This window comes from Nestor notabilis, unplaced genomic scaffold, assembly GCF_000696875.1.
Source record: "Nestor notabilis isolate BGI_N333 unplaced genomic scaffold, ASM69687v1 scaffold4586, whole genome shotgun sequence".
In the NCBI taxonomy this organism is placed as follows: Eukaryota; Metazoa; Chordata; class Aves; order Psittaciformes; family Psittacidae; genus Nestor; species Nestor notabilis.
The window spans coordinates 18,041-32,552 of record NW_009931462.1 but is presented as its reverse complement, the minus strand read 5'-3'; the positions used below and the strand labels follow the sequence as shown (position 1 = coordinate 32,552).

General features: G+C 48.5%; 1 protein-coding gene across 3 annotated transcripts in view; it reads right to left on the bottom strand.

The window, feature by feature from the left end:
• Positions 1–14,512, bottom strand: part of MYH10 (myosin, heavy chain 10, non-muscle) — a 90,845-nt gene that overhangs the window by 60,348 nt on the left and 15,985 nt on the right. For all 3 annotated transcript variants that reach the window (XM_010015918.1, XM_010015919.1, XM_010015920.1), the window contains exon 3: positions 2,250–2,277. In XM_010015918.1, coding sequence (XP_010014220.1) covers positions 2,250–2,277 — 28 coding nt within the window. The remainder of the gene's footprint in view (positions 1–2,249; positions 2,278–14,512) is intronic.

The following is a 14,512-nucleotide window of genomic DNA, read 5'->3' as shown; positions in this document are numbered from 1 at the left end:
AACAGTGGCCAGTGACACTGATCCTTTTAACCTTGCTTTAGTTCATGCCTCTGTGTAAGTACTTCAGAAGGAAACTCCAGTCAAAGCAGCCAGGCAGCCAGCGGAGCCAGGAATCTGCTGCTCCCTCTCAGCCTTATAAAGGTTCTGCCACTCTTCTGTTACGTGTAGCCTTTCCCACTGGTACCACAAAGACATTGAATTCCAAGGTAACAAAACTTGCCCAGGCTCACAGTAGTAATAGTTTCAATCCCGTTTTGTGATCCCAGGACAGTGTTGAAATCCTTCAGAGCTGCATCATCCACTGCTGCTGAAATCTTACATGGAGTGGAGATTTGTCACCAGACATTTCACATGTCCACCAGAAGAGATGTCCTCAGGGCCACCCCTGGGAGCTCCACACCTCAGTACTGGATGTGGTCCAATTCTGAGGTCTGCCTCTAAGGACACGTGTCCATTGCACATCCCTTACTGTGTGGAAGCAAGCTTCTCTCTGCAAAGGGCTGCAGAGCGAGCAGCTTCTCAGCTGCCTAGCCAAGGTGTGGAACCTATCCCCACATGCAGATACTTGTGCTGAAGTGTGTGGTACCAGATATAAAATAGGGTTCAGTTGTCCATTCAGTACAGAAGGATCAAAAGCTCCTGGTGACCGGACCGGTGAGGTAACAATAAAACTGAAGGCAGGAGAACTTAAAGGCTTTCCCATTTGCAAATGAATAGATCAGACATTCCCGAAATCCTGCAGTGCTGCCATTGCAACCTCTGTGGTCTCTGCTAACCATGTAAAGGAGGGCAAGGTTCATGCATAGGCACCAAACATGAAGCTACTTCAGAAAAATTCCCCTGGGGCAAGCACATACTGTCAAAATATCCACAAACACACAAGAACAAAGCATTTCTTTTCACCCTGGGATCCCATCCCTGCTTTGAGGGCTGTTTTGTACATTGCACATGAAGTAGTCATCACATGAGAACAGCAGTCCTACCAAGAGCAGGAACCACAGATGTAGACAAGCCTCTGTTAACTGGATTAACTTTTATCTTGGCTGTAGAACTGTATTTGCTTCTGTGTCCTCAGGCCCCACGAATCTTGCGTTCACAGTATCCATAGTTCAAAAAGGCGTGGCTTGAAAGGATCCACTTTCAGCCTTGTATAGAGTCTGGGAGTTCAGGCAATTTTGTAGGAAGCAGGAGATGAAGATTTGAATCCCTTCAAGTCAAGGAGGAAACTGACGCCGGGTCTCTTTCAGCAGTGAATCGGACCATGGAGCTATTTTGGGAAGCAGGATGTGCTCAGCACAGCCAGCGCGCACTGCCTGGCACACGGCGTGCTCCTCTGCCACGTAACCCAGGCGGAGGCAGGGAGGTGCCAACCTTCCCTCCCCCTGTTAGATGTCAAGTTCTACCCACCACTGCACCAAGCAGCTTCAGAACAGGCCCAAGTGTGGTGTCACAGCACACATGAACCACCCTAAGCCCAGACTTCTGCCACCAGGGACAGTTGCCCCCCTGCATGGTCATACCTCCTGCTCCAGGCTAGTGCTTGCCCCTCTGAGCCACAGAGTGCAGACCCGGGAGTGGAACTGCTGGAAAGCATCATTCTGAGGCCAGCTTCATGCCCAGAATGAGCTTGCGTTGGTTGCCAACCCCCAGTGCACTACGAGAGGCTGCAGAGACACAGCCTGTGCAGGAGGGGAAACTGGATCCCCTTTTAACAGCAGCCCAAAGATAGATCAGCTCAGCTAACTGAGCATACGCTGCACATCCAGATCCCAGGGGAAGCTAAGCTGAAGCTGGAAGTTTGGTCCTAGGTGGGACAAATGGAGGTGCTCACAGCAAAACCCTGGTGTCAGCTGCTTCAGAGCTCCCCATGTGAAGCAGATCCAACACTAAGCTGCTGCTCAGTGGGGTTTCCAGACCACCTTCTGACTCACATGATCGTGCTACACGATGAGTAGTTACAAACCAGCATTTCAGACAGATGTTCCCTGCTTAGAGCCCTTTGTTTCTGATTCGGATCTGACATTTTTCAACTATGTTTTTTAAGGAACATGCCTATAAAACTTCCAGTAAGGTGAATGACTGCATTGAAATAACATATCCCCATATTAATCATCACTTCATGCCACATCTTTAACCACAGGCACTGCCACTCAAGGTTAAAGACCAAGGGTGAACTCCCAGAGCTGTATCCAAGACCCCTTCCACAACCCAGATTTCCAGAAATGCCCAAAGGAAAAGTGTTCACTTACGTGCAAAGAATGGATTGGTCCTCACGGTCTGAAAAACAAGAACAAACGTGGTTATAGGCTGATTGTTTGCACCCTCCTGGAATTTCCAAGACACTTTCCTTAAAATTTAGCTTAACAAGTGTAAGGATTCCTTCAAACAATACTAATAAAATCCTTTAAAAGTCCCAGTTCACACACACACACACACACCCCCCAAACAACAGCTGAGACATTTCTAAAAGTTCCACCCTTTCATATGATAAAGCCAAAATTTGGGCTGAATTTAATAATCATCCACAATAAACTCTTTTATACTTTTCCCTGTGAGGGTGCTGAGGCACTGGCACAGGGTGCCCAGAGAAGCTGTGTCTGCCCCATCCCTGGCAGTGTTCAAGGCCAGGTTGGACACAGGGGCTTGGAGCAAGCTGCTCTAGTGGAAGGTGTCCCTGCCCGTGGTGGGGGGTTGGAGCTGGAGGAGCTTTAAGGTCCCTTCGACACAAACCAGGCTGGGATTTCCAGATAAAGCTGCCCCAACGTTTTCTATTCTGTATGAATCCTTTCCCACATTAGCCAAAGCATTTAAAATCTTTCAGCATTAAGTAAGAGCAGAGTTTGAGCACACAGTAGCAGTGAGCAGACACGTGGCAGCAGCACTGACAGCCCCAAACAAGGGCTTTACGGGTTTCTGTTTTCCTTTTTAAATGAAGCTGCAGGCCTGAAGAGCTGCCACAACTTAGCTCAGTCATTAAAGACTTGTCAAAGACACGCGGGGGAACAGCACGAAGAGGAGACTCAGCACTTCTGTGTCACCCACTGCCACGCTCGTGACCTCAGCAAGGAATGCCTGAAGGTCAGCTGTACCCTGCCAGAGGTGCTCCGTAATGACAGGGTCTTAAAGAGTATTTCAACATCATACACTCTGTATTAAAATCTCTGTAATAAAGCATTCAAAGACACCTGCAGAAAGTCAAAGGGTGCAGGTAAAGGTGATCTCCACCCCCTGCTTCGGCCAGGGCTTTCAATGAGGTCAACTGCTTGTTCAGAAGTGTGCATCAGGCAGATCTTGCTTTCACACTTCAGCTGGCTCCAAACACACACAACAATCTTCTGAAGCTCAGAACTTCAAACAGGTTTTCCATTTCAACTGGTAATTTGTAAGGGATTACGTTATAATAAGTAAAATCAAGCTTTATGTTGCTCAGGTGTGAAGCTCACACCTTCTGCTTGATCACAACACTCTGACTGACCATGGAAAGGGAGCAACGGGTGATGCGAGGATCAGTATCCCTTCTAGGATACAGAGTTCAGTCCAAGAAGGATTAGCAGACAGCTTCCCCACCTGATTCACAGGTGTGAAACAAACCTGTGTCCATATAACAGAATCATAGTTGAGTTGGAAGGGACCTTAAAGTTCATCCAGTTACAACCCCTGCCAGGGCAGGGACACCTTCCACTAGAGCAGGTTGCTCCAAGCCCGTGTCCAACCTGGCCTTGAACACTGTCAGGGATGGGGCAGCCACAGCTTCTCCGGGCACCCTGTACCAGCACCTCAGCACCCTCACAGGGAAGATTTCTTTCCTTATACCTCACCTAAATCTCCCCTGGTTATGGTCGAGTCCCAGACATCGAAGCATTTCTTTCACTCCTGCTCTCCTCCTCCTCCTGCTTCCACCCAACAGCAGACTCTTGCACCCCAAGGCCAGACCCGCTGCAGTGTTGAGCAGCTCCTGCTGTAGAGCCAAAGACATCTCATGGATGCAGCAGCAGCAGCCACATCAGGGAAGCTCCCATGTACAGCACTGAACAGTACAAAGGCTTTGAAGAGAGGCCAAGGAGAAAGACCAGAATGAAAGGACAAGAAAGATGGCAGCTCTGAAAGCTGGTTTTCTCTACGCTCTCTTAAACCTGCTCTGCTCCAAGGGACATGCTCTGGGGACAGCCACTGGCAGCTCCTCAAACCACCCTGATGCCTGGCTACAGGAGAGCTGCCATGGCTTCTGGTTTGAAAATCCAGGCCCAACAGACCCTGATGTTTCCCTTCCTATGTATGTATAATAAAATGCATGAAGTTTTGACTGTCAGGATACAAAACATCACCCCACATTCCTTCCCAAACTACAGAAGCCTCTTTCGCCTCCTAACAGACTAGACCTAACAAACCCACTGTTAACTCCATGGCAGGCTCCAGATGTACATTCACTACACTGTTGGGTAATTGGTTCAGGCAGGATGTTCTCTAAAGTCCTAGCTCAAAGCTATAGAGTCTGCCTACAAAAGAGTTACTGTATGTAACAAGGCAGTTCCTCTCCAAAGCCTGACTTAGTTCTGCTGTGCTCACACTGGAGTCATTCACGGATTGGTTCAGGACAATCAAACAGAAGAGGAAGAATCTGTCCTCAAGTTTCCGACTGAAACTCAAAGGCAGTGGCACGGCAAGCACAGAACAGAGCTTAAAAGTAAAGGGATGCCCACCCCCTGCAACTGTCTCTGCTCCACTTGCTCTTTTACTACACTGGTATTTTAAGCACAGCAAATGCCCGTATCTGCCTTTATCCCTCACAGTTTGACTCTGAATGAATGGAAGAAGACAACTGGAGCTATCCCAACTGGATAGCCATTTTTTGAGCTTGACACAAACACACAAATCTATGAAAACAACCCCACAGCTGGATTACCTGCTGTCAGGTTTAACCCATCTCCCATTGCTTCAACAGCATCTACAATTCTTGTCAAAGACAGTAACTGCCATACAAACATTGGCTCTCCCACAATCCCACAACCCCTTCAGCATCTTCCCTTTCGCATGCAGCCTTTATTTAGGTAAGAACATGAAGTGTGCTGAGATAAAAAGGTTCATTCTAGAAAAGCAGTGAAAATGGTGTGTGCAAGTCGTGCCCTGCTTCCCCAGCTCCAGCTGAAGAGCAAGCCATGGGCTGCAGCACATCCAGCCTCAGGTAGTGATGGAGAGAAAAGTGGTTCTTGTTTGCAGGTACATCAAGGGACCTGCCTGAAAGCCAAGCACAAGGCTCTTGTGGATCATTGTATTTGACACAGCTTTTCTGTTCTCTCTCCAGAGCATGAAGCACCTATTCAGCAACAACAAAACACCAGCCCTGTTTCTGCAGCAGAGCCAAAGTTGCTGCTTTTGTTGGGGTGAAAGAAGCAACTTCTTTGCTATTTCTCAGATGGGAGGAACTGTCTTTCTAAAAAGAGGCAGCAATGCAGTGGGATTGGAGGGTTCTTGTGTATTTTTAGACAGTATTAAACACCCAGGTGCCATGGAGCATAAACCAAGAACAGTTTGGTTCCCTGCTCAACAGCCTTGTTTGTTGTGGATGCCAGGCTTGGAAGATCTGTTGTGGATTTGCCCTCTGCTGCAGGTGAACAAGCTCAAATATTCATCTATCCAAGGACATTGAAAACTGAACTCCTGACAAGTTAGTGAACATAGGTCACTGCCTGGAGCAAAGAGACCTGCCCAACAGAACAGGTTCTGCTGCTGTGAGAGCACTCACAGCACTGGGTCATAAACGGTGCACAGCGTTACAGAGCTCGCAGGCTGTCTGACAATCTGCCATTCCTCAACCCCAAGCTCAGTCCTGCTGGACTGATAAGCACGGGAAGAGATCTGGTTACAGAGATGAAGCACGCCTTTAGATTTGGTGTTTGTCTTTAAAATGTTGCCTAGTTACCCCATAAATGATCACCAAACACTTAACACTATGAAGTGACGTGCAACAAACACTCCTAACTAGCGTGAGGGCGAGAGTGACAGGCACAAGTTTGTTTGCTGAGCACCCACCTCGCTGAAGAACAAATGTACCCTGCCATACACAAACCAAGGGATTGCTGCAATAGCACTGTTTATCCTACACTTCACCTCTACCTTCAGTTGTGCAACAAACTCTGCTGTGTGCAGCTTAGTCATTCCCTCCTCAATGCACATCCTGCAACTACACCAACAGACAAGGGCAGCTGAAAGCAGCACGGTCAGTATTTTGCCAACATGAGCCCAATAAGCATCCCAGTGAACTTTCAGAAAGCACGTCACTTGCTAACACTGCAGAGCTGACATTCCGAATTACAATACCTGCACTTAACCAAACCAGGACTGACTGCTTAAGGAAGCTTGACCTGCACAGCCCGAAAGAATCTGATGCTTCACCTGCTCCGGAGCCAGGCTGAGAGAGGTGGGCTGGGTCAGCTGGAGAAGAGAAGGCTCCTGAAGGGGGGACCTTAGAGCAGCTCCAGTGCCTAAAGGGGCTCCAGGAAACCTGGAGACGGTCTTTGGACAAGGGCCTGTAGGGACAGGACAAGGGGAATGGCTTGAACCTGCCAGAGGGGAGATTGAGATGAGCTCTGAGGCAGAAGTTCTTCCCTGTGAGGGTGCTGAGGTGCTGGCACAGGGGGCCCAGAGAAGCTGTGGCTGCCCCATCCCTGGCAGTGTTCAAGGCCAGGTTGGACACAGGGGCTTGGAGCAAGCTGCTCTAGTGGAAGGTGTCCCTGCCCGTGGCAGGGGGTGGAAATTGATGATCTTAAGGTCCCTTCAACCCAAACCAGGCTGGGATTCTTAGCACTACATTCACCAGTGCTAAAGGAGTTGGACAATATCATTGTCAGGTTCATCTCTTCGGGAGGTTTCAGGTGACTAGAAGGATGGAGACATCACAGGTATCTTCAAGAAAAATGAGAAGAACTGTTGCACTTTTTTTTTGAGGCTCTGGAGGTCAGAAATGCTCAAGGACACTTTAGGGGAAAACCACCTCTCAATGTACCTTGATGCTGCATTTATCTTTCTCTTCTTGCTTTATCATCAGCCTATTCATCTTCGGTCAGTTTTTACATCCAAGTTTTCTTGCCTTGAAACTGCCAAGCAATAACCTTGCAGAAAATCCATTTGCCCTACTATGTGTAACAGTGATTCAGACTAGAAGCGGGATCAAGTTGAGCTGCACTCCGCTCCTCAGGGGCATCCAGTAGTTTCCAGATTTAGAACATCATTTATCAATTCTTCTGCATCAGTGCTCAGACAGCGTTCCCACAACACGCTGCAATCCCCCAGTGCTGCTCAGATACCAGTCCATAAAGAGTTACATCAGGACTCTCCCTTCAGCCCAGTGGCACCCACACAGTGCTGGTTTAAATCACCTACCTATTCCCAGCTCTCTGTTTATCTGGAATTCCCCATAAAGCACAATAGAAGACACAGACAGCTTCTGCTCCATTTCCTCTACCTGGAAACCAGCCTGAGAAAGCCTGTCAGTGCCACAAACCAGTGCAGACAGACCAGGGTTTCCCTCCTGCCTCTCTAGTGTACTTTGTCTCATTATTCCAAAACACATCCAGGTCTTTTTTAACTCATAGAACAGTTCTGGTTGGAATGGACCTTCAAAGCTTATTTAGTCCAACCCCGTGAAATGAGAAGGGACATCCTCAACTAGATCAGGTTGCCCAGAACCACATCCAGCCTGGCCTGGAATGTCTCTGGGGATGGGGCATCCTCCACCTCTCTGGGCAACCTGTGCCAGGGTTTTACCACCCTCAGTGTAAAGAATTTTTTTTCACATCCAGCCTGAATCTCTCTCTTTTAGTTTAAACCCATCACTCCTTATCCTATTGCAGCCCTTTAATGAAGGCAGAGGCATCGATGCAGACACTCTATAGGTGTTCCTGCTACTTCTGAAGTTAAAATAACCACAGCTATGGGTGGTTTGGTTGGTTTTTCTGAAAAGCAGTTCTACCCCTCACTGACAGATGGGCCAGAAGTGACAAGAGCCACAGTTGAGCTGTGCTCGCTGCCCGGCTGCAAAGGATGTTAATGATTACCAGGGGTCAGGCAAGCCCCGGCCATGCCTTGCCCAGCAGCACCCAGCGCAGGCACCCCCTGCGGGGCTGCAGCAGCTCCGTGCCCCCACAGCGCCCCCTCAGGACCTACCCTGTGGGTGCTGCACAGCCACGAGTGGGGCATGAGCAACGCTGGCTGGAAATCACCCACATTCCTCAAGAAACCATCATGACATTTGTTCTAGAGGTACAAGCCAGGCTGAGTCAGCAAGAACGAGAAACAAACAGGACTGCGTCCTGCCCACTGCCTGGAACCGGGGCAGCTTCTCACTGCACACCACAGAGCTGGAATCTGGTTTTTTTCAGTCACAGGATCCCAGCCTGGTTTGGGTTGAAGGGACCTTAAAGCTCCTCCACCTCCAACACTCCACCACAGGCAGGGACACCTTCCACTAGAGCAGCTTGCTCCAAGCCCCTGTGTCCAACCTGGCCTTGAACACTGCCAGGGATGGGGCAGCCACAGCTTCTCTGGGCACCCTGTGCCAGTGCCTCAGCACCCTCACAGGGAAGAGCTTCTGCCTCAGAGCTCATCTCTATCTTCCCCTCTGGCAGGTTCCATTCCCCCTGTCACTACCTGCCCTTGTCAGAAGTCCTCACGAGGTTTGCAGAAGCACAAACATGGTTTATGTTTTCACTGGCCGCCTTCCACCACCTTTATTAACTGTCATTCAGAGAAGCTTTAGAAAGTCTAACTTTGGCATAACCCAGAGTTGCTACAGTTGTGAGCACAAGTTAATGCATTCCTTCCCCAGCAAACCCATTCAAGGGGGTATGGATTTCTAACAGGACTTGCAAACACCCCCACTCTATTGTGTAATGCCAATTTATTTAGCTTTTGGAAAGAGGCGAGTGCCGCGGTTGAGGAGATAAGCAGAGGGCACAAGTCAGCCTTCAGCTTGGAGAGAGCCCAGAGAGCCCTGGAGAGAGTCCAGAGAGCAGCGCGCAGGCCCCAGGGCTGACCCATGCTGTGGAAACCCCTCTCGCCAGGAGCACCCCTGCCCCTCCAGCCCATGGGGCAGCTACAGCTGATGTGCCTGGTTCAATGTCAAAGCCAGTGCCTGGTTCTCACACACAGGCTCAGTGCAACTTTGCTGGAAAGGGGGGACAATCCGTAAGGCAGCAACTTCTGAACCTGCTCCAGGCAGAGCTGCAGGGACTTGCTTATGCTTCTTGTTCCTCGGCAGTCAGCCATTGGAACAGGCTGCCCAGGGCAGTGCTGGAGTCACCATCCCTGCAAGTGTTCACACCCCGGGTAGACGAGGCCTCAGTGCCAGGGATTAGTGGTGGACTTGGCACTGCTGGGAACGGTTGGACTGGGTGAGCTTAAAGGTCTTTTCCAGCCAAGTTGATTCTACGGTTCTCAGCCTTCCCAATTCATGGCTCCCAAAGAGTTTTCCTAGTAGAAATGAGCAAGACGCAGGCTGTCCCTACACTTACTTTTCAGTTTTCATTTGAACGCTGCTTGGAAGGAACCTCAGATTTGCAGCAGTTGGCAAAGCACAGCCTGGAAAAGGTTTATTTGCACTGTCATAGGAGTGGTTTCAATTCTCCTACCTTGCACGAGTTGTTCTGTTTCCCATGTAGGACAGCTTTGCCTCAACAAAGATCATATTGTCAACTGAAACCACGACTCCAGAAGGTCCTTCAACTGGAAGATGTGACATGTAAGCTCACTCATTTAACCTGAGCTTTCTTTGCCAAACAAACAAGCAAGCACAAACCACTGAACAAAACTGGCTGCAAACCTCGCTGTAGTGGGCTCTTCCTTCCTAAGCTGTTTCATTATCCCCAAACTCCTCAAGTGTGGAAGGACAGCAAGGATCCCGATGGTATGTAGCCAGGCTTCAAGTTCGACACATCCTGGGCAGTGGTTTGGCTTGTTCCACACCCAGGACAGCAAACAGACATCCAGCACAGCAAACAGACATCCAGCACAACCCCTCACCCCAGCTGGGTCAGCCATAAAAGCCCTTTGATGATTATGTTTCTCTGAAAAGATTTCATGTCCCAGATTTGCTGTATTGACTTCATACACCTCTGCTCTTCAGCAGTGGACTTTGTCACTTCTTCCAAACACTGACCACCACTGAAAGTTCTAAAACATGTGCCCAAGAACACCTAACAGCCGCTGTTACTCTCATGAGACGTTTCAGAAGATAAAAGTTCACGAGCTTCCACCCCTTCACATGCCCACGTGTTGGGGCTACCTAGTGAGCGTGGAAAGGTAGAGCACAGCCAAGTCCACGCACTGGCAATGATCAGGATAAACATTTGTCTACAGTTAAGATCTGGGGAGAATGGGTATCTCCAGTGAACTGAGATAGGTCAAACATCGAAATACTTTTCTCAAAGGCCCCAAGTTAATGCTTCCTCCTTATATTTTAAAAAGATTTCATTTTGGTTTGATTCTGAATAGTTCTTAAAGAGAAACACTGACACAGAGTGCCCAGAGGAGCTGTGGCTGCCCCATCCCTGGCAGTGTTCAAGGCCAGCTTGGACACAGGGGCTTGGAGCAACCTGCTCTAGTGGAAGGCGTAGGAGCTGGGTGAGCTTTAAGGTCTCTTCCAACCAATCTATGATTCTCACACCTCACCGCTCTGAACCACTGGGGAAGGTGCACAAGTCTTTCAGGAGGACATAAGCAGCCAAACACCTGAAAGAATTAAGTATTGACAAGTGACAGGAAGCTAGAAATACACTGACACATAAACCGGCAATCGGGTGGTGGATGCCCCATCCCTGGAGACATTCCAGGGCCAACCGGATGTGGTTCTGGGCAATCTGATCTAGTTGAAGATGTCCCTGCTCATTGCAGAGGGGTTGGACTGGATGAGCTTTGAACACAAACTATTCTATGATTCTACAGGAGCCTTGGATTATTGAAGACAGAGCAGAACACCACCAGCCCCTCACCACTCCTGCTCCACTTGCTAAGTGATAGAAATTGCTCCATGTTGCTTCCTTGTGAGAGTGTAACAAAGCAGTAAAGAGGAAGGGGGAGGAAAAAGGAGCTCCTGCAATTGCAGTAGCAGCTATAGTGTAACTGAACTCCTCATTCACAGACAGGATGACAGAAACCAGGCACTGTGCAAACCCCGCAGCCCTTGGCAGTGCTGGTGCAAGGCAAGGTGCTGGCAAGACCAGAACACGTTCCGGTTTGTGCTGCACAAGCAATAACATCTTGATGTATGTCATCTGAAGGGTAAAGTCAAACAGAAGGGAATTACCCATCTCACAACTACCTCGAAAGAAATGGACTTTAATTTAACCAGAAGCTTCAGAGTAGAAGCAAGTGCTGGCTGAGCAACAAGCACGAAGTGATTCATCTCATGAATGATTTCATAAGTTGGATGCACTTAGGCTTGAATTCCTGGCTGTAGGCTAGCACAGCCCCAGCTCCACTCCGAGGCCAGCAGAGCACCTTTCAAATGAAAGTAATCATCAGTTGGTCAGAATAGCAACAGAAAATATCATGGAACTGGCTAATCTGCTACAGCCCTTCAGAAGTAGGGAGGAAAAGGCACCAAAGAAACCAAGAACTGTCGATGTAACTGTCACTCCTGCCTCGCTTTTAACTACAAGAAAGTTACTTCTTAAAGTTAGGCAAAAATATTGAAGTCAATCCAAGTCCCACTTCAAAGAAACTGAGCCTTAGGAAAAGTCAGTCACTGTAAATATCATCATGCCTAATTCAGCTGTAACCCTGAAGTTGGACACCAATGAGGACTAATGTTCCAAACACATTTTGACACAGAGAAAGACAAAGGTGAGGAACTGTTGGCACAAGCACCATAAAGTACCAGAACTCCTCCAATAGTACCAAAAGAGTTAAGAAAAGACACAGTAGAGTCCACTTGAGTTCTAGAAACCAAGTTCAAGCATGTTCAATAAGTAATCGTCCCAATGTCAGTCAGAGATGGGCTATTAAGGGATGATGATTGAAATCATGAGAATACCTTCACAATCACTGAAGCACAGACTTGATACCAAGAGACAGAACAGGAGAGTGAGGGGAAGGAGCTGAAGTGCTGCATGGAAGGTTCAGCTGACAGAAGCACTTAATATACTTCAAATTGTTAAATAATGAGGCACAAAACTGCTTCTTTTTCAGGGCTTTTCTACTTCATTTCTTCCTTCAAGAATCTCTTTCCCTCCACTCAGCCAATAAGACCAGTGTATACCCCATTCCTATTGGTATACAAACCATCCTGATGTTAATGTTACTGTCACCCAAGGGTGACATTACATTCCACACCAGTCTGAGTGGACAAAGTGAAGGCACAGGCATTGCAGTGTGACAATAAAAAGGTCTATAAATCCTTCCCATCAGGTGCACCAAGCAGCTGGTTCTGCTCAGATTGTCACCCTGCCCTTTGCAACTGGTTAAAAAGCTTTGGGGAATCTTCGGGTAAGTCAGGATGCAATGCATCAAGACTATGAACTGCACATTCAGGAGGTTCCATGTACTCCCACCTAACAGAGGACACTGCTCATCACTCCCAGGCTTTTGAAGTCTCAGAGCAATTTTCTCCTCTTCCATTTGAAGCTTTAATAGACCTTTAAAGAAAGGAGTTGTCACATTTTAGTTTTGATTCTTTTCTTCCATATCTTCAGGAGGACACCGCATCCCCAAAGGGAGGGCTTAAGTCAAGATGAACTAAAAGTATGGATCAATACAATGTTTTTAAGAGAGAAGGATTCCATCTGCAGGACATGCTGGTTCCTCCAACCCCGAGTGTTCACGTATTACACTGTTTCCAATAAACCTCCTCTGCAACAGGATTAAAGGCAGTCCTAAAATACCAGTGCTAATTCAGTGCTCATCAAGGTGTCTTCAGGGAAACAGGATAAAAAGGAGAGACTCAGCATAATTATACAAGAGGAATATTACTACAAGCTGGTCTTTGGCAACAAAAAGCCAACAAGTAAATTCCTTCCAAAGCACTTTTAAGAGTCAGTGAATAAAGAGGTGTAATAAAACAATACCAGGCTTCCTCTAGCAGTGCAGTGGCAGAATAGGGAGGGAGGAGGAAGAAGATAAAGCCAAGTATGGGAAATGCACTAAGGAAAAATTCACATCAGTGCTGCGTTCACCCAAGTCACCTCTCCCTTTGCTAGCAAAGTAGTCCTGGGTGAGCTATCAGACCTGCAGGATCTGCTCCCTTATAGAAAATCCTAGCCTGTGTCATGCTATTTTCTTCCTACTGCCTCTAACTTTGAGCAGCACAGAAGAACACCAGCAAGTCTTGCAAATTGTATTACCAAACAGAATTAAGGTCACTGTTGTCACAGGGATTAGGAGACCAGTTCCTTACGGCCATGTCAAGTGCCCAGCAACGGTGGAAAGCTCAGCCTAGTGCTCCTCTGTGCAGCTCCAACCCTCCCCAGCTCCGCATGTGGCTTCTGTCTAGGGCTAAACAGTTCCAGTACGCCTGAAAGGCCCTGGGTTACGTGACCTCCTTCCTGCTTCACCATGAGGAGAGAATGGAGAGAAAGCACAGGAGGAATCCACTAACCCACCTGTTAACAGTCCCCCTGCTACCATGCTGCTTCAAGGGCAAGCAGGGGAAGCGCACTGTGTGGAGCTGAGCTGCTCCTTAGCATCTGCTGAGGTCAAGGCACCGGGTTAATGAGCCTTTTCCTGACAAGAAATCCTGCCTGCCCTGGCCAGAGCACACCCAGAGCCTCGCTGCTGTTCACTCCAGCTGGGTTCACACTCCAGCTTTACAACAAGTCCTGCAGGAAAGGCAACACCTCCCAGATCAAGCGATCCAGGTATGCTTTTCCACGCAAAACTTGCCTCCAGTCCCTGGTGTGCCACAGCCAAACCTGCACAAACCACTCCTGGAGGCAGCACCCAGCCCTCCCCAGCAGCTCTACACCTCCCCTGCTCACAGCACCCAGCACAGCTCCCAGGGGGCACCATCCCCTCCCCAAAATGACAATTGGGCTTCTGGAACATCGTCTGTTCTACGGCTCTCCCCTGTCACCCCTTTGCCCTCCACATTTAACAAGCACCAAAACAGATTTCCAGCCCATTCTCCTCCCCACTGAAGGAGGACCAGAGCTGGCTGATGAAGACAGACAAGCTCCTAACCAGGAAATCCCTCAAGGGGCCAGGAATACAGCAGCAGCTGGATGCCTGCAGTCAGTACTGCTTCCCCCCAGCCTTTCCCCAGCAGTGCGCTGTGAAGTGCAGTGCTCTGCTCGTATCACCACTGCCACATGGAGCATTTCCTGCCACATCTAAGACAAGGAATAACTACTTCCTTGTAGTTATTCCTGTTTTAAACAGCAGGAACAACTAGTAGTTGTAGACCAGAACTCCTTTAGCTTTCAACCTAACACAGCAATCTGTATTTCATTGCATAAGCACAAATACTGAACATACAACACTTCAGATTAGCAGAAGCTTGACACTGATCTCTGATCATCAATGC